This window comes from Perissodus microlepis, chromosome 11, assembly GCF_051167445.1.
Source record: "Perissodus microlepis isolate ML-2025 ecotype Zambia chromosome 11, ASM5116744v1, whole genome shotgun sequence".
NCBI lineage: Eukaryota > Metazoa > Chordata > Actinopteri > Cichliformes > Cichlidae > Perissodus > Perissodus microlepis.
In genome coordinates, this window is record NC_140471.1 from 31,511,863 (window position 1) to 31,538,812 (window position 26,950).

Here is a 26,950-nt window from a genome sequence, read left to right on the forward strand (position 1 = left end):
CAACACGCTCAGACAAAAACTGGTTCACCCGAAAGACAAAACGCCAAAACACAGACTTAACAATGTGGTGTATGCTGTACAGTGCAGCGAGGAATGCCCAGACCTCTACATTGGAGAGACCAAACAGCCACTTCACAAGCGCATGGCACAACACAGAAGAGCCACCTCCACAGGACAAGACTCAGCAGTCCATCTGCATCTTAAGGATAAAGGACACTCTTTCGAGGATGCCAATGTTCACATTTTGGACAGAGAGGACAGATGGTTTGAAAGAGGAGTGAAAGAAGCCATCTATGTCCACTGTGAGCGACCATCTTTGAACAGAGGCGGGGGTTTACGACACCAACTCTCTGCCATCTATAATCCAGTTTTGAGATCCCTTCCCAGACGCCTTAACGCCCACTCACATCCTGGGCCATCTGACCTCAGGAATTCGCATGATAAGGTGGGGCCAGGTTTCACAATGAACACACCCGAAACTCTGGCTGATTGGGACCCACACCCAGTTTCACACCTTGGCTCAGGCGATTAGAAGATCATCAGGGGGTCCTTTTGTCCCTCTGTGGGGGGATACTCCCACTAGGTTTATATCTGGGACTCTCCACCATTTGACCTTAGAACTGAAGAAGCTTCTCGGATGAGAGGTGAAACGTCTTCAAGTAAACTTAAAGAAGTCCAGACGCTTTTCTTTGCAAGCTCCTTTGACTATTTTCCAATATAGGTGTTCTGTTGCATTTTGGTTTTTGTTGTTTTGTGTCAGCCTTAATAAACTGCTTGCTTATGTTAACTAGTTCCTGTCCTCCTGCCTCCTTTGCATTTGGGTCCTCTTTCTGTTTCAAGTTATCTGCGGTCTGCAAATACTGACACTTTTCAAATGATTAAAGTTATTAATTGATGTCATTATGCATCCAGAAATTAAGTATGTACCTGGTTTTATAGTATGCCATTCTGCCAGACAAACACCATCTAGGAATCATACTTTTGTACTGACCATGTAAATTTATTTACTAAATTAACATATTTCCACATAGTATGTTATTAGTATTATCATTTAATATAGTAGTATATAGTCTTCATAAAATTCTCCAGTGAGGGAAGGAAATTAGATGAATGCTAAACGATAATTTTTTGTGACCTGGTAGCATCAGCGACAAAAGCTCCACCCTTTGTCACTGATGGGGACACTGCAATTACCTTGACATAAACAAAGAAAACAAGGTTGTTTTACATTCGGTATGAGTAACATTTACATGATCAGGATCTGAAAAGCAAAAGTGCGTAACTAATATAGTATCTAGTGCAGAGAAAATGACAGAAACCTCAGCAGAACACTTTTCAGGAGAATGGCAACTATGGCAGGAATTGAAATGTCTAGCTATTCATAAAATGTATACACTCTGAATAATAAATGTCAGAATAGCTTTTCAAAATGATTATTGGCAGTGTGTCAGTATTGCAGACAGCTAGACATTTCAAATTCACATTTGCCATTCATGTACACAATATCAATGTCAATACCATATGGCAATTAAGATATCAACAATCAAATTCAACAACACAGGAAATCATTCCTACCTGTGGCTGTCTCCCCGTACAACTCCTCCATCTAATGTACACAGTGCAATAGTTAGACCCTTCTGCACATGCTCTACAGTGCAAATAACAAAGTTTACAGTTTAGAGTAAAATGCACCATATATATCTCTGTAATATTCAATTATACTTTATAATTGAGTTCTTTATATATATTAGAGCAATTTCTTATATTTTGTAAACTTTGTATTATGTTGTATTATTTAATTTAATTCAGTCTGTTACTATTTCTATTGTCTTGGAGCAACTATAACCACATACTTTCCTTAGGGAAGAATAAATTATCCTTATTCTGATTTTGTAGTATGAACCTATGTATTATAAGTCCTGCTGCATTAACACCATCTGGGAATCATAGTTATGTACTGAAAATTAAAAATTGTAATGAATTAACATGTTAGCATGTAACACAGTATTAGTATAGTAATGTATGGTATTTAAATAAAATCCTCCAATGAGAGAAAGAAAAATATATTCTTGGTGAACTAGGAGCATTTCCATCAGTAACAAAGTCTCCACCCTGTATAATGCTGTAATTACCTTGACATTAAATTAACCAAAGAACAGGGTTGTTTTGCATTCTAGATGAGAAACATTTACATGATCGGGATCAGAAATGCAAACTAGCACAAAGAATGTAGTATCTGGTGGAAACATATATCTACATATAACAGGAACCTTCAGCAGAACTTTGTCAGAAGAATAGCAACTATGGCGGGGATCATGCATCTTCTGCTGCTGTCAGGTTAGTGTTGTAAAATAATGTTAAAAGTTTTGTCAACCTTTCAAACAGCTTTAGCTTAGTGTATAGTGCATTTCAGTAAAAGTAGCTTTTTTTTTTTTTTTTTTTTTTAGCATTTTCTATTAAAGCTCAGTAATGAAGTGGTAATAGTAGGGTAACAAGGCAGAAACAAGACCGTACAAACAAACGTACCATGTAATAACCTGTTAATTAATATCCAAGAAATATCATGGTAGCAGCAGTGGTTACCCTGTGAAGAGGTTGCTGTGAAACTGACAGGAGCTACTTAGCAGCTGGATGCCAGTAACATAATGTAAATACAAATTTCAGTAATCTTACTGTATATTTTATTTACAGTATTGTTTTACTTTCCTTTACAGTATCTTTAGTGTTTTTCCATTTACAGCATTACTGTAATTCCTTTTACAGTAGTTCTACTGTGATCTCATTCACTTAATTTTTACTGGAATGTCTTGTGCAGCACTTTTTCTGTATTATCCATTTACAGTATTACCGTTGTTATTTCTACTGTTATTGTTTATGGTACTTAGATTGTAGTCTTTCTTAAAGTGCTTTTGTTGTATATTCATTTACAGTACAGTATTTTCATTAAATACTGTAAAACTGTGACACACTGTGAACAGCACTGTAAACTTAAAACGTAACTGTAAAAGTGAGATACTCAATTAAGTTTGGCCTTTAAAAATGCCTTAAATTGATTGTAGAACATTAAAATTAAAACTTTTTTGGAAATTCAGTCTTCAACTTGTGGGTCTCAATAGTCTATTATATTAAAGCACTTTAAAAAGAAAATTATTACAAATTTTATAATATACCAAACTGACTCTGGAAATCACAACATCTGACATTAACCTCTGTGAAAATCTTGCCTCGTGAAAGCTAAAAAACCTGGGCATCAAGAAAAATAAAAATACAATTTTGGCAAAAATATAATTTAATATTTAATAAATATAATTAAATATAATTAATTCAGCCTGCCTCTGGACCCTCTTTACAGACTTTTGGCTGATCTGTGACTTTGACGGGCATTTGGTTCCATCAGTATTCGTATGATTTGTAGAAGATACAGACAGAATGATAGAATGAACCTGCTATCATCTCTCTTCTTCTCCTCCCTTCCTCTCCTGTTGCTACTTCAATCATGAAACTGATCAATGATCAGCTGATCGGCTTTTCTCTCTTGTTTATTTATTGCCCACTTGGCGCCAGAAAGAGGAAACCAGCGGATGTTGCGCTAAACAACAGCAGCACGTTTAAGCTTGATCAGCTGTTGTTAGAATTTATTTAATATTCATTTCTAGTATCAGCTGATGTTTGCTGGAGCCACAGCCGTAAAAGCTGCTGGTCATGATATCGGTTTGGATATGTGGTGAGAGGGAAACATGCAGATGAAACCAGGAGATGTCCTTACTGAATCATCAGAGCTGAACAGGTGATGGAGAAACAGGTTTACCTTTTAGGTGACAGGAATGAGTTGAAGGGAAGTTATCAACTGTTTCTGAGAGACAAATAACACCAGGATCCTTTTCTACGCAGCTGACAGCTGGTAACTGTGCAGGGGCGGGTCTAGCAAAGTTTTGCCAGGGGGGCCAGGTAGGGCATTAACAGGGAAAGGGGGGCACAAAGATATACTTTTCCTTGTTATTCTCATTTAAAATGTCTCGCTTTTATTAAATAATTATCTGAATCTTGCGAACAAAGTTTTTATCTGACGTAAAATGTATAGAAATCATACATATACCAAAAAGACAGTGTACATCACTGTCACAACAGCGTTTGTTTTCATTCAAAGGCTTTATGGCTTTAATACCTGGTGGGCCGGTCTGTAGTGAAAATGCCCAATTTTTTGTCCCAGTCCAGCCCTGCAGGTTAATACTGGCAGTGTCACCATGCCAGCTGACTGTATTTCATCATCAGCCAGTGTTGTTCTTTATACATCAATATTACCAAAGTGTATCATAACGCAGCATAGAAAGTATTTACTTGCTTTCAGGTTTTATTCAAATGTTAGTCTTTTCAGTTGTTTCCCCACTTTTTTCCTGTTTCAAAATCAAACAACAGTTTGTAAGAAGATTATCTTCTTTTTTTAATAGGCAGATAAAGTTTTGCATTGGCATTGGCTAATTTGCCAATTGTATGTTCAAAATGTTCGTATTTTAATATTCAAAAATGTTTTTGCCCAAAACATATGTGCACTATATGTCAGTAAAAATACTATGCAAATATTGATGTCCTCGAATGCTGAATAAACATTGACAAGCACTGATTGTATCTCTTGTACTTTATCAACACAGTATCTAAATACTTTGCACCGTAGTGGTTAAAACCTCATTCTAATAAGAGTTAAAAGCGCATTCGGTTGTTAGGTTTATAGGGTTATTGAATTATGGTTAACGGTTGGTAGAATTTTTTTTTTAACATTATCTGCCAATTACATCTGCCACCCTTCTCCAAATCTGTGCCCCTACCTGGCCCCCCCAACAAAAATTTTCTAGACACGCCACTGCATCTGTGAGGTGTGAGCGGTGTTTGTTTTTAACATAGTTCACGGTGGAGAATAGCTGCTGACATAATGTGGATCCGAAAATCCCTAATTGGCCTACCTGGGGTTGAAAGTCTCGATAAATGCACGGCATTTCGACGGGTACACCGGCTTCCGCGAGTGTGACGCTTATTCTGAGCAATGAAAAATAATAAAATATAATTTTATTTTTGTATTTCAATATCACAATAATCTTCCAATTTAGAACTACAAGTTAAAAATAAAAGAACTAAACACAAATAAAATACACTTCAGCTAAATACTTCTAATTTATTTTCCCAAACCACCCGGAGCTGCAGTATAAGTACAAAAGAGCCGCATGCGGCTCCGGAGCCGCAGGTTGCCGACCCCTGCCCTAGGCCATCTGACCTCAGGAAATCACATGATAGGGTGGGGCTAGGTTTCACAATGAGCTCACCCGAAACTCTTTGGGGGGATGCTCCTACAGGGTCTTTCAGTCAGTAGTTCCCCTATTCACTCCCATTCCACTGCTGTGAAAAAAAAGAAGCACACCATTTATTTAGGTTTAATATGGATTTAGATGAAATTAAAAATAGTTAGGACAATTGCAATATGTTTTTCCTACACTTGTGGAAAACATAGTGTGCATTACTTTAAGTTGTCCCCTTTAACACAAGGCACTGCTGGAAAGAGCCGACTGCCACAATTGATATTACCTGGATAATAACATAATATCTAATCATGTAAATATATTGCGACTATCTGACAAATTCTGATAATTAAGCTCATGGTTTTCCTATTGTTTTTAGGTTTAACATATTGTTTGAATCTTCTACCTTAAAGTGTTTGTTAAGCAGATCTGCAGTGTTCAAAAACCCATTTTATTCTTGTTCTAGACTTAATTTTCAGTGGTACACATGTTGCTGAAATTTTGACAAATTTTACAGTAAACATCTTTAATTACATTCTAAGTAAAGTTTTGAAATATCAGTTTTTGGTGTGATTTTTAAAGATCTGAATACTGACAGTAGTGGGTTTTATAATGGCTTGTCATTAAGTATTTTATATATTTCTGTTCCACAGGCCTGTCTTTTCAATTTTCACATGGCCTCCAGCCCCAGTTTGTCTTCTTTCAAACACCAAAGACCTGGTCTGAAGCCCAGAGCATCTGCAGGGAGCAATATTTCGACCTGGCCACCATTAATCACATGAGAGAGATGGAAATTGTACTTGAAGCTGTCAAAGATAAATATGATGATGCTGTGTGGATTGGATTTTCAAAAGGCAGGACCCTCAGGTGGCACTGGTCTCTGGCAGATGACGACTTCTACAAAGAGGGAGAAAGAAATTACTTGTTGTGGCGCTCAGTAACGAATAGCAACTGTGCAGTTTCCAGCAACGGGAAACTGAATACAAGTCCCTGTGGCAACCAAAAATATTCAGTTTGCTTTGATGGTGAGTCATTTTAAATAGTTGTTTTTGCCATACTCTCATCATGTGTGCATTGTGTTCCGTTTTGCTTCCTCTGTCTCTTTGTCCTCTTGTTATCGTGTGTGTGTGTGTGTGTATTTAAGTCCTCAGTTTTCCCTTTCCCTTGTCACATCGTTGTTGTTTACCTGACTGTGTGTGCGCTCTTCTAGAGTCTTAGTGTTGCCTAGTGTTTCCTGGTCGCTGAGTATCAGAAATAAAGCGACTGTTTCAGTTGAGCCTCATCTATGAGTCCTGCATTTGTGTCCTTCCCTTGCCTGCAACCCAGCAAATCCTGGCAAATTCATGGTTACCTGTTAGAATGTGTCTCTGATATTTAATGGAAATCCATCAAATAGGTAAAGGGAGGAAGGAGACAAGACAAGACAAAAGAAAGGCTGTGGAAAAGAGTTAGTGTTTAATAATAAGTAATAATTAAATGAAAAGTGGTGTATACAGTGATTGCATCAAGCTCGTGCCAAACACTCAAACTGGTTTTCACTAAATGTAATGGCACTTTTTTATTTTCAAATCTTATTTATCCTTCTTTGATTAGTACTGTAATCTTTGTAGATAGGTTTAAAGTTAAATTTAAAATAAATGTCTCTTTATTTTGATCAGTAGTTTGTCAATACATAAAAACTGTCTTGCTTTGATTCTCTGGAATACTACAGAACACACTGCACACTCTTGGCTGAAACCTGAGGACCATTGCTACATAGCAAATGTTTTAACTGTGAATTTTGTGGAAATGAAAAGTCAATGAAGCTAATTTTACTTTACTTTGCAGCGACAAAACAAGGTGCAGATCGGTACATCCTTAACACACAAAACATGGTTTGGACTGCTGCTCGGGATTATTGCAGAACACACTACACAGACCTGACCAGTCTAAGGAATGATGCTGAGTACCAGATAGTCCAGCAAGTAGCCAATGGTAATGAAGTGTATGTTGGCCTCTTCAGAGACCCCTGGGAGTGGTCAGGCCAGACTGACTCCTCATTTAGATACTGGAACCCAGGCGAGACTGTCTGGACTGATGGCACTCAAAACTGTGTTGCTATGCTGAAGGTGAACTCTGGTAAATGGGGAGACAGGGCATGTACAGAAACACATCCTTTCATCTGTGAGTGCAGTGAGTAAAACTCTTTACTAGAAAATTTATATAACATTTATATTTCAAATAGAAAAAAAAATATCTATGTCTTTCTCCATGACAGAAATGTGTAAAATGAAGGATCCAGACTAACTCTGTTCACATCTGTTTATATTAGGGAACAAGCTGAGTTTCATTAAACTGAGGATCAGCCCACAGGACTCAATGCTGGATCTAAGTAATCCTTCGGTGCAAGCAGACATCCTGGAGCAAGTAAGTGATGCAGATCTTTGTTAATGATGAGCAGTTAAATTTGAGTACATCATATATATGTTTATTTAGATTGTGACATGAAATAAGTACTTCATCGCATTAGGACCTTCATGGTTTTGCTATAGTAAATGGAAACATGAATATTCTCTGTTTAATAGATGAACCAGAAGCTACGGAGTTATAACACGACTGCTGTTTTTCGTCTAACGTGGAGAAAACAATCTGATGGAAGAGTTTTTACCAAGGAGCCTTGAAGAAGTGGCTGAAGAGAGAAAAATCAGGGGAAGTGATTAATATGGATGATAAATGTACTTTAACAGAGTAGCATAGAGCAATGTGAACATAGTATAGACACAGTTTTACAGATTAGAATATTTTGGCGCATAACAGCAAAGCCAGATTACAGACATTTGCCAACGAAACTATGTGTTAGAAAAAGTACACTATGATAAGTACACTCTCTCTCTCTCTACATATATATATATATATATATATACGAATATATATTTGTGTATCTTTTTTCTGTTCTTACGTGTGCATTTATGACTGTTTTGCATTGGAAAGTTTTTAAATTTGTTTTTGAGAAAACAACATCTAGCACTTGCTTGGATTAACTCGTTGCAATTCAAGGCAGTACGACTCGGCTCAACAATTTTTCAGTCGAGTTCCACCTAAGGCTGTTTTTATGCTCGCCACGTGGCTTGTGTCATGGGTGTCTCATGTATCACATCACATCCTGTGTTATGCGACACAGTTTTTATTGTGTGTTGCCCAGTCATGCACCTCTTGATTTTTTTTAACTAGTGTCAGATCATGCCTGTTTATACCTCCATCACTGAAACTCAGGGACATACAGACACACAGAGTGAGATGTTGCAACTGTTGGAAAACTTGAGTTTGTGGAAAGAAAGGATGCAAAAAAAAAGCTTCCGGTTGTGACTTCTTCTTGTTCGTATCAGCGAGTATGACATGCATTTCGTTGCCTTGTACTTGTGGCGTGTGCAATGACAATAAAGATGAATTCTATTCTATTCTATTGTTCTATATTGTCTTAGTGGTGACACCTATTTTTTTGGATAATACTGCAACAGCTTCTTACGTCTTAACAGCAGGTATGAATGGCTGGATCTGTGTGATGATGGCGTGGCAGTGAGTAAAATATGATCAGCCTATCTTTGCTGAATGATAGGTACCACAGGCCTTCAAGCTTGCAGTATTTAAACCGTTATTTACAAAGCCATCACTTGACAAAGCTGTCATAGGTGGGTCCTCTGCAGAGGAATGATTTCAGTCGGGTTTCAGAGTTAATCTCATCACAAATACAGCTTTAGTGAAGGTTGTAAATGATCTTCTTATGGCCTCTGACAGAGGACTAATCACTGTTCTTGTCCTGTTAGTGCAGGTACTGGTCAATACTACTGAAAATAACATTTTGTTACAGTGATTAGAGCTTGCTGTAGGTATTATAGGTACAGCACTACTGGAGTTTGAATAATATCAATCTAATAGACTCAAATGAGTTCATGTAAATGAAGAGTACTCTTTACACTAAGGTTAATTATGGAGGTCCACAGGGTTCCATAAGACCCTGTGGACCTCCATAAATGTAGACCTTATAAATGTAGACCTTAAAATAATCTGCAAAGCTCTCTCAAAGAGACTAGAGAAAATAACCCCCCTCTTAATTCATCCTGACCAAACTGGTTTCATAAAAGGTAGGCACTCATCAATAAATACACGTAGATTACTTAATTTGATAGACTACTCATACAGTAAAAACCTTGAAACTCCAATATTTTCTTTAGATGCAGAAAAAGCATTTGACAGAGTTAACTGGAAATTTCTATTTGCAACTTTACACAAATTTGGTTTTGGATCCTCTTTCATTAACTGGGTAAAAATATTATACAATTCCCCAACAGCTTGTGTCAGAACAAATTACCAAACATCCTCCAGCTTCTGTCTCCTGAGGGGCACCAGGCAGGGATGCCCACTCTTCCTTTCACTGTTTGCAATTTTTATTGAACCACTAGCAGCAGCAATTAGACAGAATTCAGTAATTGCATAAAATGCAAGAACGTGGAACATAAAATCAGCCTTTATGCGGATGATGTGTTACTTTTTCTCCAAAACTCACAAACCAATATCTCTGGGGTGATTGAATTGATAAACTCTTTTGCAAGAATATCAGATTACTCAATTAACTGGTCAAAATCTACAGTCCTCCCGATTAATTGCTCCTTCCATAATTCTTCTTCTACACCACTGCAATCGGGAAATATAAAATATTTAGGTATTAATGTTTCTCCCAAGCTTGCAGATCTAACTAAATTAAACCATATCCCACTTTTAAAGAAAGTAGAAGGTGATCTGGCTAGATGGAAATGTCTACCCATATCACTCATGGGAAGGGTTGCCGCTATAAAAATGATGGTCTTACCAAAAATAAATTATTTATTCTCAATGATCCCAAATAAGCCATCACAAGATTGGTTCAGATCTCTAGATTCATATATGTCCAAATTCCTTTGGAAAAATAAACCCCCAAGTATAAGCTTAAAAACACTACAAAAGACCAAGGATAATGGAGCATTAGAACTACCTAACTTTCAGCACTACTTCTTAGCCAACAGGCTTCAATTTATCTCAGAATGGCTAAAACATACCCTCTTAGATGAACCTTGGCTAGATGTAGAACAAGCACTTTTCAATAATATAGAGATTTCAGACCTACCATTTATCAGCTCAAACTTCCAATGACATGAATGCTTCAAAAGCATCAGCATCAGCTCTTCTCTGGCAGCATGGTGGGAGTTTCTAAAATTGACGGAGTCTTCATTAATCCCATCCCTATCTGGAACAACCCTGACATATTACAAAACAATAATTTGATAAACTTTCCAGATTGGAGTGGTAAAGGAATCAAATATTTAGAACATATATTAGAAGGAACAGAATGTATTCCATTTGACAGACTAGTTACACAATATGGGATCAACAAGAAAAGATTTTTAGAATATCAACAAATTAAATCCATAGTAAAAAAGAAATTTAAACCGGGTCAAGTTGAACTACAAACACCACCAAGTGCGGTACAATTTCTTACTCTTAAAACCCCAAAATTACTTTCCAAAATATACAGAATGCTTTCTAAAACAGATGCATCAATATCACTTCCTATTGCAAAATGGGAAGCGGACTTATCAGTTAACTTAGACCAAAACTTCTGGTCTCAGATTTGCTTAAAAACCTTTCATCTAATTAAAAATCCCAGTCTTCAATTAATTCAATACAAAATACTACATAGAGTGCACTATACAGGTCATTGGATGTTCAAGATGGGCTTTACGTCTACCAACAACTGCTCACACTGTCAAACCAATACACCGGACAATTATATCCACGCTCTTTGGTTCTGTCCACCAGTTCAGAAGTTTTGGCGCGAGATATGTGAAGACTTATCAAAGTGTCTGAAATTTAACATTCCAACTTCCCCTTTAGTGTGTTTGTTGGACAGCTTAGATAATGTCACTTCAGAAAAGAATATAGCCCATATGATTTTCACTGCCCTATGCATAGCCAAGAAAACAGTCCTCATGAACTGGAAAAATAAAAATAATCTTAATTCTAACCAATATAGAAATTATCTATTAGATTACATTAGTCTTGATACAGCCTCTGCCACCACATCAGATCAATTGCTCTGGGCTCCTTTGATCAGCTCCATCACCTAGTGGAGGAGGGGGGGTCATAGTTTGGTCCCACCTTCGCTGTTGTGATTGGTGTAGGGGTAGGGACAGGCTTGGGGCGTCGGGGGATTCCCCAGGAGCATCTTCCTTGGAGGGCTCCTTCTCTGGGCTGGGGCCTTGGCTGGGCCTTGAGGGCTTGGGTCCTGGTTGTTGTGTCGCCGGGGTTGCGGGCGGGTGGGTGTATGGGGGCCCAGCCCTGGCGCAGGGTACCGCCAGTGCATCGAGCCATCTGGGGGGCTCTTCAACTGGTGGGGGAGGCTGTTACATCTTGCAAGAGGTCTCCTCTCTTCAGGAACTCACTCTGCAGAAGGGGGAGATATAGGAGAGGTGGAGTAAGATCTCAGCCTGGGCGTCTATTGTCTTGTGTAGTCTGGAAGATGAGTGGATGACAGGGTGGGTGCAGTTTTCTCTGTGGTAGGGTCGGGTGAGCTGTCCCGGGCTCTGTGGGGCCGGGCACGGGCACGTCACTGCAACCCCCCCTGGCTTCTGCTCCGCGGCTGCTGAGTGACCCCTCATCTGGGGCTCTCCTCAGCTCTTTCTGGAATAGTGGCGCAGCTGCCCCTCTGTTGGTCTTCCTTGGTCTCTTGTGTTCTGAGGGCCTCTGGATGTCTGGAGTCTTGATCTCCTCCATACCTGCTTCAAGCCCTGGAGGACGGGGCTGTGGCTCCCCACATCCTCTAGCAGATCATTACATGAAGGAACCTTTTAAATACAAGCGCGTTCATGCTCACAGGTGTACACACGGGTGATCACATACACAAACTACACCCTTTTTGGCTCCTACCTCAAAGCACACTGTGCGCTGTCGATCTTACGTGCTGCACAATAATGTTTAATATTTACTGTTATATTCCCATAGATCATCGTAATGATGTTGTTTATTATATTTGCTCTTTTTTTCTGCTTGTTTTCTCTGTTTTCTTTCTCAACAGGTGATCCAGGTGATCGATATATGTATTTTTTGTCTGCTTATTTTGTTGGTTTTTGGTTTTTTTTGCCCTTTATCACCATTCCTCTTCCCCGCTGTTTTTCTTTCCCTCTTTCTTTCTCCCCTTTCTTTTCCCCAGTCAAGTCTGTCCCATATTTAGCAGGTTAAAATAAAATAAACAATAAAATTGGTCTTAGGTCGTGTCTCTTGTTTAGTATAGGTTCAGTTTAGTGCCTGGTCTATGCCTGTTTCTTGTTTTATTGTGAAAGGTTGTGCCTCATGTCAGTGTGTCTAACTTTGCTCCCCGTGTCTCGTTAGCCCAAACCCTCCCAGCTGTGTCTCCCTCCTATTTTTCATTCCCTGATTACTCCCCTGTTTATATAAGCCCTGTGTTTTCCTGTGTTCCCTGTCGCGTCGTACCTTCAACTTGCTGTGTGTTCGTGATTTCCAGTCCTCCAGCACCTCGGTTTGCATCCAGCCCGGGAGGCAATACAAGCTCGGGACCGAGCCGGCTTCGCCGCTGCTGTATCGCAGTGGCCTCGGTCCGCTGCTGCTGCTGCGGCGAAAGGAGAAGCTCCCTGCAGCGCTGCCGCGGATGCTACGGCAGGAGGACGACCCTACGCCGTCTCCGCCGATTAACCCACTCTCCATGCCTGGCTCCGACCGTTGTTCGCCGGCTTTTTTCCTTGCGGCAATGTGGTCGGACGGTGAGGAGTCGGCATCAACCTCTCTGTCATTACCGATCTCCTCTGAAATCTCCGCCCCCACTTCCAGGAGGAAGCGGCATCGGCGCCATTGTCGTTCCTTGCCACAGCCGCATCCCAGCCTCTCTCTGGAACAGTCTGCCACTGTGAGTAATCTTGACTGTACTTCTCCCACTCCTTCAAGACAAAATCTGGAGAGGTACTGTGTTTTTCCTGCTCCACCTGAGCCTGCATTTGCTTCCGCTTCAGCTTCTGCCTCGCCTGGTCCAGCTTCAGCTTCTGCCTCGCCTGGTCCAGCTTCTGCTTCAGCTTCTGCCTCGCCTGGTCCAGCTTCTGTTTCTGCGTCAACCTCGCCAGCGACTGCCACTCCACCGCCGTCCGACCCAGCTCGGCCTGAAACACCTCGCCTTTGCCGGCCACTTTACAGGCCTTTGGTTGGACGTCTTCGCCGTCGAGGGCGGCCCCCAGAACGAGGTTGTTGCTGCCGCTGGCTTCGCGGCCGGCCTCCAGACCTGCTTTATTGCCGCCACTGCCATCCGCGTGGCCGGCCTCCTGATGTGTCTCGTCTGCGTTGCCACCGTTGCCGTCCGCACGGTCGGCCTCCTGAACTGTTGCCCCGTCATCGCCGTTGCCGTCCGCACGGTCGGCCCCCTGAACTGTTGCCCCGTCATCGCCGTTGCCGTCCGCACGGTCGGCCCCCTGAACTGTTGCCCCGTCATCGCCGTTGCCGTCCGCACGGTCGGCCCCCTGAACTGTTGCCCCATCATCGCCGTTGCCGTCCGCACGGTCGGCCCCCTGAACTGTTGCCCCGTCATCACCGTTGCCGTCCGCACGGTCGGCCCCCTGAACTGTTCCCACGTCGCTGCCGCTGCCTTTCATGTGGCCGGCCCCCTGAGTACCTTGTGTTTGACTTTTGTGCTGTCGGCCTCCGGGTCGGCTTCCTGAACTTTTTGCTTAGTGGACTCATGGTTGACCCAGTGGGATTTGTTTTGAGTTATTCCGGTATCTCGGTTCTTGGGCTCCTTGTGTTTTGTTTTGTTTTGTTTGTTTGTTTGTTTGTGACAACAAACGGGGAGATGGAGGACTTAAATACACAGGCAGGATGACAAAAGGATGGGGAACAGGTGGACACACAGCTGGAACTAATCAGACATAACAGGCCAAGGGGGAAGCAAAACTGAAAACGCTCAACACAGGACATGAGACAATCAAAGTAAAACAGAAAACCAGAGACATTAACAAAGATGCGGACTTGACACTGAGACATAAAGACATGACTGACTTAGGAACAGAGACAGGGGAAGACTAAGAAAAATACAAAGGAAGGAAAAACTAAAATCACTAAGCACAAAGGAAAGATAGCCAAAACCAGAAATAACAATAGCCAAAGTATATGAAATCAAGATCTGAAACATAAATACTGGGTTGCAGACCCAGTACCGTGACACTATGTTTGTGCTCTGTCTGTTTTGCATGTCTTTGTTCATTTGCTCAAGCGCCTGGCTAGTTTAGGTTCTGTGGATTCTTGCAAAGTTCTGTAATAAAGTTGCTTTGCGTTCAAACCTGCTTCTGAGTTCTGCATTTTATGTCCCAAAACCCCCAGGAAATCAAAAAGGGCCACAGTCCAACACAAAACGCGGCCTGACTGCAATTCAAACAGCAACAGCAAAACAGTTCTGGAGGCCAACTTGGTGGGCGGTGACGAAGGCAAGACCCCTCAGGTGACCAACCTCGGGTCAAGCAGAGGCAAAGAAACAGTTCGGGCGGCCTGCCATGGGTCCGGCGTCGGCAGGGAAATGGTTCTGGTGGCCGACCCGGTGGTGGCCGACTCGGTGGTGGCGACGAAATAGCTTAGGTGGATGGCGACACAGCACAGTAGGCGATCTGGGACGTGCTGGACATGGACGTGCAGGCCATACTAGATGTGCTGGACACGGACGTGCCAGAAAACTCACAGGCAGCTTGGCAGACAGCCGGCGTGCAGGGTCAGACAAAGCAGGACAAGGTGGCGCGACGACCTCAAGGGCAGGTGTGGCAGGTCCGGGCGGCTCACAGACCCTCGGTGCGCTGACCTCCGGCTTGGACTGAGCAGGTCCCCCAGGCATGCTGACGTCTGGCATGGGTAGAGTGAGTCCAAATGGCGCAGGGACCTCTGGCTCGGGTAGGACAGTGGTTGGGCCTGCTGGTGATGTAAAAGCCTCAGGTAGTGCAGATGGTAGAGCTGAGGGCGGCGTAGCTGCCACAGACGATGGTGATTGTGGAGAAGGTGGTAGCGTGGCAGCTGTGAGCTGTTGAGCAAGTGTAGAGACAACTGGCAGAGGCAAAGCAGGACCAGCCGATGTGATGACCTCTGGCTGAGCCAAAGCAGGTCCAGCAGGTGTGGAGACCTCTGGCTTAGATGAGGCTAACTGTAGCTGCGCAGGGCAAACAGCCGGCTCAGAATGCAGCGGCTGGGGCTGCACAGTGCAGTCAGTCTGTTCAGGCGGTGCCCGCGAAATGAGGTCCATAAATGGCTGAGTGAACTCTGCCTGTCCACAGCAGATGTCAGGATAACAATTCGCAGAGTAAACCCATGAAGGGCTGCAGGACCTGACAACATATCTGGCCGGGTGCTTCGGGAGTGTGCTGACCAGCTCGCAGGCATCTTCTCGGACATCTTAAATACACCACTTAGCTGAGCTGTGGTACCTGCATGCCTCAAAACCACAAAAATCATCCCAGTGCCAAAGTCCACTGTGTCCTGCCTCAATGACTACTGGCTGGTGGCACTTACGCCCATCATCACAAAGTGCTTTGAGAGGCTGGTGTTGAGGCACATAATAATTCAGCTTCCACAGAATCTGGACCCGTTACAGTTTGCTTACTGCTCAAACTGCTCTACAAATGATGCCATCTTGTCTGCTCTTCACCTTTCTCTCTCCCATCTCGACAAAACGGACACTTATGGCAGAATGCAGTTTATTGACTTCAGCTCAGCATTCAACACAGTCATTCCCCAGAAGCTGGTAAAGAAGTTGGACCTACTAGGAATAAACACCACTCTCTGCAATTGGATCTTTGACTTCCTAACTAACAGGCCCCAGGTCTTTCTTCATAGGAAATACCACCTCCAAAGTCCTCAGAGTGAGTACAGGATCGCGGCAGGGCTGTGTGCTTGGTCCACTGCTGTTCACCCTGCTAACATGTGACTGTACTGCAGAGTACAGCTCAGCAGTCGGGACTCAGCACTTAGGAGCCGTGGGAGGCACCTTGGCAGCAGAAAATGATGGAACTCTGCAAATAAGAAATAATTTTGTCTTTAATGTTTGGAAATATAATTACAAGGGTAAAGGATTACAACATGATCATTTTAAAAAAGAATTACTATAAAGTGTTTTCCAGTAAACAAGGACTAATGCTGTTTTGCATTCTGAGTGGGAAGCATTTGCATGACTGGCATATGGGAATCACAGTTCATGTTTAAAAAAGTAGAAAGGAGCAAGTGACATCCATCCTAGACAGACACTGAGGGCTCTCCAGCTCTCCCATATTTGCCACAAATTGACAAGTACGGCAAGGATCATGCATCTAATTCTGCTCCTGTCAGGTCAGTGTTGCTAACTGTCAAAACAGTGATCCTTTTTTACTCTTCAGCTGGGCATACCTCTGCATTTTAAAAGACAAAAACAAAATAATAAATAAATAAATAAAACTTTAATAATACTGTTTGCTTAAAGAAAGCCTAAAGGTTAGGGTTTAGGGTTTATATTTAAATGATGCTTTCTCTGTGCAGTTAATGAATGGTGAACTAATATAGGCTTTTATAACTCAACAAGTGCAAAAAAAAGATGTTTGGTCACCCTATCTAAAAAAGCCCGAGTTTTAAAGCTCATAAGTTGTCCTATTTTGTCCCTTTGTTTGTATATTTTTAAAATATTATTTTGAACCTTGTACTTCGTTTTGCAAATTAATTATTTATATTTCAGCTGTTTTTTCTTATTCGTAATAGTTGTTTCAATGACCTTAAATTGTTTGTTAGGCAACCCTGCTGTGCTAAACTGTTTTATACAAATGAACTCACTTTATTTTTGTCCTAGATTTCATTTTGACTGGTACATATGCTGCTAAAATTTCAACAAATCTAACAGTGAACACCTTTAATTACATTTTAAATAAAATATTAACACATAATTTTTTGGTTATCTAAGACTTACAGATTGCAGATCTTACAATGGCGATTGACTATTTAATTTGTGGATTATATTTATTCCACAGGCTTGTCTTTTCAATTTTCACATAGTCTCCAGCCATGGTTTGTCTTCTTTCAAACACCAAAGACCTGGTCTGAAGCCCAGAACATCTGCAGGGAGCAATGTTTTGACCTGGCCACCACTCATGACATGAGAGAGATGGAAACTCTCCTTGAAGTTGTCAAAGATAAATATGATGATGCTGTGTGGATTGGCCTTTCAAAAGGCACGACCCGCAGGTGGCACTGGTCTCTGGCAGATGATGATTTCTACAAAGAGGGAGAAAGAAGTTATTTGTTGTGGCGCTCAATAACTGATGACAACTGTGCAGTTTCCAGCAACGGGAACCTGAATATGTATTCCTGTGTGACCAATAAATATTCAGTTTGCTTTGATGGTGAGTCTTTCTTTTACATACTGTATGACACAAGCATACTAATACTCATTAGACAAATTGGATGTGTTATGTCGTGAGGCATTCATTCAGAAAGTTTATTCTGTTCATTAGTGATGTGCGGATTGATCCTAAAATATCGATTCCTTCGATATCAGTCATTTATGTTCTAGAATCGATCCAAGTTACATGGTTTATTAAAATAATCAAATTACAGCATTTACATTTATGTTAGACTACTTTTAATTAACTGCTTGTTAACACAATGTTACAGTGTCTATCAAATAGACACTGTAACATTTCGGACTTGACGAACATAGTCAACTTTGAACTGTTCACCACTCTTCTAACAATTCAGTTTAAATGAATTGAATTCAATTTCATTCAGCACCAGATCACACCAACAGTCATCTTGAGGTGCTTTATATTGTATGGTAAAGATCCTACTAATCTACAGAGAAAACCTAACAAACAGATGACGCCCTGTAAGCAAGAACTTTATGATGAATTGAAGGAAAAACTCTCTTTAAACAAGAGGAAACCTCCAGCAGAACCAGGTTCATGGAGGGGCAGCCCTCTACTGCAACCACATGGAGGTGAAAGAAAGGACATAAGACAAAAGTCAATGTTTAATAATAAAATGTAAAGTGGTGTTTACAGTGACTGTATCAAGCTCATGTCAAACAAATTAGTCTTTTAGTAAATGTAATGCTACTAAAATTCTCAAATCTTGATTATCCTTCTTTGTTTTGTACTGTAATCTCTCTGAAATTTTTTAAAATTGTCTCTTTATTTTGAGAATAAAAGATGCAGATCAGTAGTTTGCCAATACATAAAAAAAATGTCTTACTTGGATTCTCAGGAATACTACAGCAGCAGTCCTCAACCTTTTTTGCACCACGGACCGGTTTATGTCCGACAATATTTTCACAGACCGGCCTTTAAGGTGTCGCGGATAAATAAAACAAAATAAAAAAAAAAAAAAAAAGATTCATTCATAACACAGGGGAAAAGACCCAGAGAAACCGAGTTAACGATACAAAAAATAACGATAAAAAGCCTAAAAACCATAAATTTCACACCCGAGCCACAACTCTCGCGGCCTAATGCCAAATGACTCACGGACAAGCCCAGGGTTTGGGGACCGCTGTACTACAGAACACACTGCACACTCTCTTGGCTGAAGCCCGAGGACAATTGCTACATAGCAACTGTTTTAACTGTGAATTTTGTGGAAATGAAAAGTCAGTGAAGCTAATTTTACTTTACTTTGCAGCGAGACAAGAAGGTGCAGATCAATACATCCTTAACACACAACGCATGGTTTGGACTGCTGCTCGGGATTTCTGCAGAGCACACTACACAGACCTGACCAGTCTAAGGAATGATGCTGAGTACCAGATAGTCCAGCAAGTAGCCAATGGCAATGAAGTGTATGTTGGCCTCTTCAGAGACCCCTGGGAGTGGTCAGACCAGACTGACTCCTCATTTAGATACTGGAACCCAGACAAGACTGTCTGGACTGATGGCACTCAAACCTGTGTTGCTATGCTGAAGGTGAACTCTGGTAAATGGGGAGACAGGGCATGTACAGAAACACATCCTTTCGTTTGTAACTGCAGTGAGTAAAACTCTTTACTAACACATTTAGTTTTACTTTTTTTCAAATAGCAAAAACTATTGTTATCTTCATTTTTCTCAGTGACAGAAATGTGTAAAATGAAGGAGAGTGTTGCAAATACGATTCAGACTAACTCAGAGTTTCATTAAACTGAGGATCAGCCCACAGGACTCAATGCTGGATCTAAGTAATCCTTCAGTGCAAGCAGACATCCTGGAGCAAGTAAGTGATGCAGATCTTTGTTAATGCAGAGCAGTTAAATTTCAGTATATTATATATATGTTAATTTAGATTGTGACATGAAATAAGTATTTAATCACATTAGGACCTTCATGGTTAAATGGAAACATGGGTATTTTCTGTCTAATAGATGAGCCAGAAGCTACGGAGTTATAACAAGACTGCTGGTTTCCATCTAAAGTGGAGAAAACAATCTGATGGAAGAGTTTTTACCAAGGAGCCTTGAAGAAGTGGCTGAAGAGAAAAGAATCAGCAGAACAAGTTAATATGGATGATAAATGTACTTTAACAGAGTAGCATAGAGCAATGTGAACATAGTATAGACACAGTGTGTGTGTATCAGCCTTAACCTTTGTATATATTTCCCCAGCCCAAGTGTACTCGTGTAGTGTTCGTGCGTAGTTAACATAACCACAGTTTTCACTTAGCCACTACTGCACCCCACCTGTATATAGCCACTAAACTCCACATCAGTGTGTATTCACGTTTTGCCACTTCCTGTAATAAATTCTCGTCACGTTCATACGGTGTCTGTGTTGAATCTGTCCAATCCGCCCTATATGGCCCACGCCGTGACAGTTACATGCTTAAATATAAAGTTGAAAAAATGTAAGTGCAACCAGGCTATGGATCAAGTAATTGCGATTAATCACGATTAATTACAGAAAACTGTGAGATGAATAGGTTAATTTTTTTTAATCTATTCACAGCACTAATCTCTCTCTCTCTCTCTCTCTCTCTCTCTCTCTCCACATGAGGACATTTGTTTAAAATTTCGATAGAACACTATAAAGTCACAATTGAGTAATGATGTGCAAAACTTTATTTGGTGTTAGCATTTTTCCTAAGTACAAAAACAAAATTAGAAACAACAATTGGGCCCCTTTGAACAATATGGCTCATTTGAAGTGCTTCTAACAGTTACAGGAACATGTATGTCTGTAACAAAGTAAAAAAAGTAAAAGATTTCTGAACATCGCATGGAAAACAAAACATTTCACTCCAAAACTGCGACTTCAAACTTTTCCCCCCCCATGGGAACATGTTTACTCAGGCCCTCCCAGGAATGGGGGGGCAGCACACTCCCTGCTGGTGGCTGATACCCTCAAGCGTCGGTGCGTTGGTGGTTCTCGGTGTTCAGGTCTGGGTACCCGCTCACTCCCGATGGCTTCTTGGCAGTGTCATGGTCCTGAGTCTGTTGACTCAGTGTTTTGTGTTATTTAATATTATCTTATGTTTTTGTTTATTCTGGTTGTGTATTCTATTCTAAGATTTCTAGTTGCTAGGTTTTGGTTCCCATTTTCTCTCTGTTTCTAGTTCTGTCATGTCTCTGTGTTAAGTCCGTGACTCTGAGTCTTTGCGTGTGTGTTGTGTTTCCTGTTTTACTCTGAAGGTTTGTCTCTCTTGTCAGTGTTTCTGGTTTTGCTTCCCCTGTCTCATCAGCCCTGATTACTCCCAGCTGTGCTCCCCTTCTGTGTCTCATGCCCTCGTTATCCCAGTGTGTATTTAAGGCCTGTGTTTCTCTGTGTCAGTGTTGCGTTGTCCCTCATACCACCCTGTTTGTTCTGTTTACCTGCCTGGTTGCTAGTTTATTTGCTTTCCAGTTTAGTTAGTTCTTTGTTCAGTCTGTAATCCCACAATAAAGACAAGTGTTTTATACTACGTATACACTGCAGGCAAAAGCGCATCAAATCTGACTTTTCTGACCGTATGCGACCTATATCTGATGATGGTATGACAGTTTGCACAGCACAAATCCGATTTTTTCAAATCCGACCTAGGTCACTTTCGTATGTGGTACAGTTTATTTAATCTGGATCCGATACATATCTGATGTTTTAGAAAGCGACTGCTGTTTGAACGGTCATGTCGCAATAAATCCGTCTTTGATGTCACTGACACAAGACAGATGCTAGTTATCAGTGCCGGAGAAGACACCGTGAACGCCTCCTGGCCATCCAGTGTAGATATTAGTTAAACTGTTGGGAAGACAACGTTAGAGAAACGTGAACATTTTATTTGTACTGTATAATCTGCAGATTCTGACAGAAATCTGCAACTTTCTGTCTCTAAAACAGCAATAACAATAATTATTAGGCCATATGTAAATAACAAAATAACTTTAACTTAAAGCAAAATTGGGAAATGTAAAGTCCGAAACAAGTCTTTATATTAAGGGACATCAGTCAAGCAATACTGTTTCGTCTGGGTCTAAACAGAGCGCGTTGTGTGTGACGTCTTCTTTTGCGCATGCGGGCCGCTTTGAGGACCGTGAACTGTCACATTTTATTTTTAGTGTGAACAACCAGACAAGAAAAATCTGATTTGATCACAAAATCGCAAATGAGCATTAAGACCACAGTGTGAAATTAGACTTAGAGTACACCTGTGCCTCCGTGAGTCCTGCTCTTGGGTCCACCTTTCCTGCCTGCCTTCACACAGTCATGAGAGGCGGGGCCAGGTGGCCGTGGTTCAGTCGGGCCCCATCCTGGGGCTGGGGGGCCCTCAGACCTCTGGGCCTGAGGCTTGGTCCACTCTGGCAAGGCTGGCTGCGGGCAGAGCCTGTGGGCGCGTCACTGGAGCCCCTGTGTCTTCCGCACTGTGGCTGCTGGGTGACACCACATCTGAGGCTCTCCTCAGTTCTTTCCAGGAGGGTGGCACGGTTGCCCCTCCGTTGGTCCTCCTTGGGCTCTCGCACTCTGGTGGCCTGGATCTCCTCCATTCCTGCTTTATGCCCTGGGGGATGGGGCTTTGGCTCCCCACACCAGCAGATCGTTACATGGAGAAACCTTTTGAATACAGGCACGCCCGTTCACACAGGTATGCGCACAGGTGTACACATAGGTGCTCACAGACACAAACAACACCTTTCTTGGCTGCTACATCAAAGTACATTGTGCACTGTCAGTCTTGCGTGCTGCATAAATACATACAATATTTTTCCTATACCCCAATCATGCCTGTCCCGTCTGTAATAACTAAAATAAAATAAAATAAATAATAACAAAGGTCGATCAAATGGACTAATACGGCAAGGCCGTGATGATCCACCTGGTAAAGTAAATCCGTTGGGCATCTTTCTTGGCCTTCAGACAACAATTCTGATGGCTAAAAAAAACAACCCAACAAACAAAAAACAAAACAAAACATGGGAACACCTATGTGTGAAAGGCTGTGTAACAGTTGTGATCTGCCTGTAAGCAGAGGAACACCTTGCATGTAACACACTTCACTTGAGTTTTCCCTGAGCAGTCTTTTGCTCTGCAACACGCTGCATTCTTCACTTTCGGCACCCCCGGTAGATGTGCATTAGCCCTCCTGCGGAATGAGACATAGGGCACTGCCTTCACTGGATGCTTTTTCCCTTGGACTTACACATCTGGGTCATCTTCCTGCGCTGAAAAGTCAAAGCTGTCATTGGCATGCTCAGCCAAGAAAGTCATGGCCACTTCCATGCGAAATTCAAGGAACTCCATGCTGTTCTTCTTTGGTGTGCCACATACAGTAAGGTCTTTGCGGTACAGTAGCTAGCTGTTGGCTAAAGGCAGATCCATAAAGTGCATTAGCATTCGCATGTGTGTCCATTTCTTTGTATGGACACACATGCGATAGTAACTCATCATTCTATCAACAAGGTCAACTCCACCCATCTTGGAGTTGTATTCAGGGATAATACTTGGTCGTCAGATTGTCACATATTGTTTTAGTTTTTTGACCCATCTCCAGCAGGTGTCGTCTGGCATGAACAGTAGACATCATACCACTTAGCCATGCAAATCTTTCCATCCGCAGTAGTAACTTGTGCTGAGGTCCAGCTTCGTTTCTTTTTCATTGTTTTGTCAGTTGGTCACTTCTGTACTGCTGCAGCGACCTGATTCTTCATAACTGTAGAATCTGCTTCTTCATCATGTGTTCCACACCTTGGGTGGACATGAAGAACCGATCACAGTAAACATTTGTATTAGGATGCAGTATTTGAGACAGACAATCTATGACCAAGCCTCCCAAAAACAGATCCCCTGGTTCTTTAACCTGCTCAAGGGGTGCAGCTGGCCCTTGATAAATGTTAAAGTCCAGCACAATACCATCTGCTGTTGCGTAAACACAGTTTTTTATGCCCACTGAGTTTGGCTTCATTGACAGATATTGTTGACACGGACAAGCCCCTGTCAAAGGAATCATCTGCTCATCAACTGAAACGCATTCTGGGCGAGCCTGAGATTTGAAGCCTTTCAGAATGTGGTTCAGAAAAGGCCTCACCTTCCAGAATTTATTACACTCTCTCGGGTCCTCTGGAACATTGTCAATGAGCACTTTGGGCGATTGCCTCAGTCTGAAGAATCTGTCAAGAGTGAAGTTTTCAGTGATGGCAAGGAATCTCAAGGATTTGGACCAGTACATCCTGATTGTAGGATATGGTACGCAAGACATCAAAATACAGGCACCAAAAAAATGATCAATTTCATCAGTTGATGTGTTGAGTGGATTCCCACTTCTAGCCAGTGACGTAGCATTAGAACAATCTGGAATCATTTTTGTCAGAGCTTTATCAATATACTGCTCTATGTAGTCCAGTGGGGTCCAGCCCTCTCTTCTGCACTTCCTGGTGTTGTCTCTTCTTCCAAGAGTGACATCTGGGAGTGCGTGATCTGCCAATGTCACAATCTGAACGATATCCTTCATATTCATCACAGAGACGTTTACATCCCCTGATAAGCTGAGTGGGCTGTAGAATGGGGTCCTCACACCCACTTCTGTCCTCCTCACTGCTGCTTAGCCCCTGTCGTGGGGGTTGATATTCAGCATCCCCCACGGGATCGTCAAAGTCTAACAAGTCGTCCACCACAGTAACTCCATTGTTCTTGTGAGAGAATAACACTCTGGAAAAAAAAACTATGGAGATTTTATTTATAAAGCATGCTATATCTGCTTGAACTGTAGTAACCTGTTGCTTTCTACCTAAATCAACCAAAAATACAATTTCATTATCACATGTTGTTAGCAACATAACTCCCTCTGTCCACACAACAAAGCTAACAAGACTAAGTCCCTCTGTCCACATACGCGTACCACATGTTTAGCAACTTTAGTAGCATTTGTAAAATTTGACTTCCATAACACACATTAAACACTTTTGTACATATCTGAACAAGAATCAGCCAAGAAATGTGATTGGATTTTTTACCTGGTTGAAGTGTGGCTCAGTAGTTGACATCTGAACTTCTGGGTGTGTTGTTGGCCATCTTGAATCTAACGTGTAATGAGAAATACTCTTCTGCCGTCACCAGGTGGCAGTATAATGTCCTCATAAGTGGATATCAGGCCCTTATAGAATAAAATTTAGTATTGTGGTCTAAACAACACAAAATGTGACGTCGGCATACGTGGACATCAGGTCCTAGAAGGTTAAAAAAGCATTTTCTAATAACTATAAACATCCCAAATATTGACAGGTCACAGCAAAGTCACGCTACAGACATTTACAAACTACCTTGCATGACTTGGAATTAAAGCTTTTTAACCTGAGTCTTATTCAGCAGTATATTCTGTGGCTTACATTTGGTGTTTTGTGTTTTTTGTTTTGGTGGGAGGGGTTTTGTCAGAAACTGTGTGTTAAAAGAAAAGTGCATTATGATGATGAAAGTTATACAACAGCTCTCTCTCATTATCTCTTTTTTCTGTACATGTGTGTGCATTCATGAGTGCTACACAATGTAAGGTTTTAAGAGTGAGCTCATTTTAAAGTACATTTTTTGTCATCCTGTGATCTCATGTGACATATTCTCTTAATATCTAAGAGCTATTTCCAGGGGGAGAATGTTTATGTTAGATCCTGTTTCAAATCAGGTTGTGATCGTAAAGTCACCTACATAGCACTGATTTTAGAGTAATGTACAATTGTAATCTCATTTAAATTTCCAAACTGCCTTTCGCCAGTAAGGGTTATGGTAAAATGTCATTATTTGTGTGTCATTACACACTGTCCATGAGAGGACCCCTTATCAGGTTTATCTGTATAGTGCCAAATTACAGAGTCACCTGGAAGTGAGTCTGTTAATCACTGGACTGAAAAAATCTTTGAATAAATCAAATGACTCAGTTAATATCTTTGGTTTTATTTATAATTACACCTTAATTTTTCAGTCCTCCTACATCTTTTCAGTCCTCCTACATTCTAAAATTTTTGGAATCAATAGCATTTTGAAATTATAATCCATGTGTTTATTACAACGCGACAGGATTATTGCATCTCTCTCTGTTTTGGTGTCTCCCAGTTCTCCCTGTCCCGTCACCAGCTGGTGAAAAATGCAACTGCACAGTTTTTAAGATCATATTTCCTGCTGTTTTCGCCTCACTACACTGGCTACCTATTTATTTTAGAGTTAATTTTTAAATTCTTTTGTTTGTTTTTTAAGTATTAAAATGCTCTTGCCCCACTCTACCTCTCTGAGCTCTTACATTTGCACTCACCCTCCCAGTCGCTCAGGTCAGCTGATCAACTGCTCCTGGATGTGCCGAGAACACAACGGAAGCTCAGCAGGGACAGAGCTTTTGCTGTGGAAGCACCTAAGATGTGGAATTAACTGTCACTGAGTATTAGACAGGTTTCTTTACTGTCCATTTTCAAGTCAATTCTTGTTTTCTTTGGTCACAGTATGAGAGCTGGTTTTAATTCTTCTTTTAAATTTGAATAATTTTGTTCTAAATGTGCAATTTATTTAGTCATTTATTTCTTTATATTATTATTTATTAAGCTATTATGTATGTATTCATTTATTTATATATTTATTTATTTTGTGTTTTATTTTATTTTATTTTTGTTAGTTTTTTATTCTCTCCTAAATGTTAAGCAATTTGGTCATCACTAGCTGTTTTTAAACCACTTTATAATTAATTATAATTAACTGGCCCATGTGTGGATTACCTCTGGCAAACCTGATCTGAGCCACCAAAGGGCCGTCATTCTTTGCGCTGTGTGGGCCATGTGTAAGTTGTGTGCTGCCATGGGCCAGTTGCAGACACACTGCTGTCCCTGTGCTGGCCCCAGATGTCAACCTGTTTACCTTAATCAAGCCATGTAATAATAACATGTGCCGAACATAATAGTGGAAAAGTAACACGACTAAACTCTATTCAGACAGTGAATGGACTGATTTTTATATAGCCCATTTTTCTACTCTCCCAGATTACTCAAAGTGCTCTGTATAAAATGGCAAATTCACCCAATCGCACACTTTCTCTAAACTGAGTGCTTCCTTAACTTCATTCATACACATTCACACTCATGAAATGCAAACTGGAGGAGCCAGGGATCAAACTACTAACCTTCCAATCAGCAGGTGACCTGCGCTACCTCCTGAGCTACAGCAAATGCAGGTTTGTGAGTGTAT

General features: G+C 41.3%; 1 protein-coding gene across 1 annotated transcript; it reads left to right on the forward strand.

Moving 5' to 3' along the window:
• The first annotated feature begins 2,303 nt into the window (after window positions 1–2,303).
• LOC146378227 (uncharacterized) lies at window positions 2,304–19,785 on the forward strand. Its single transcript, XM_084942653.1, has 14 exons — window positions 2,304–2,337; window positions 5,942–6,313; window positions 7,116–7,460; window positions 7,600–7,694; window positions 12,823–13,221; window positions 13,406–14,007; window positions 14,679–14,907; window positions 14,988–15,060; window positions 15,168–15,344; window positions 15,755–16,198; window positions 17,330–17,701; window positions 18,975–19,323; window positions 19,448–19,541; window positions 19,690–19,785. Exons 1-14 carry the CDS (start codon window positions 2,304–2,306, stop codon window positions 19,783–19,785), a joined length of 3,681 nt encoding a protein of 1,226 aa, XP_084798779.1.
• The last annotated feature ends 7,165 nt before the right edge of the window (window positions 19,786–26,950 follow it).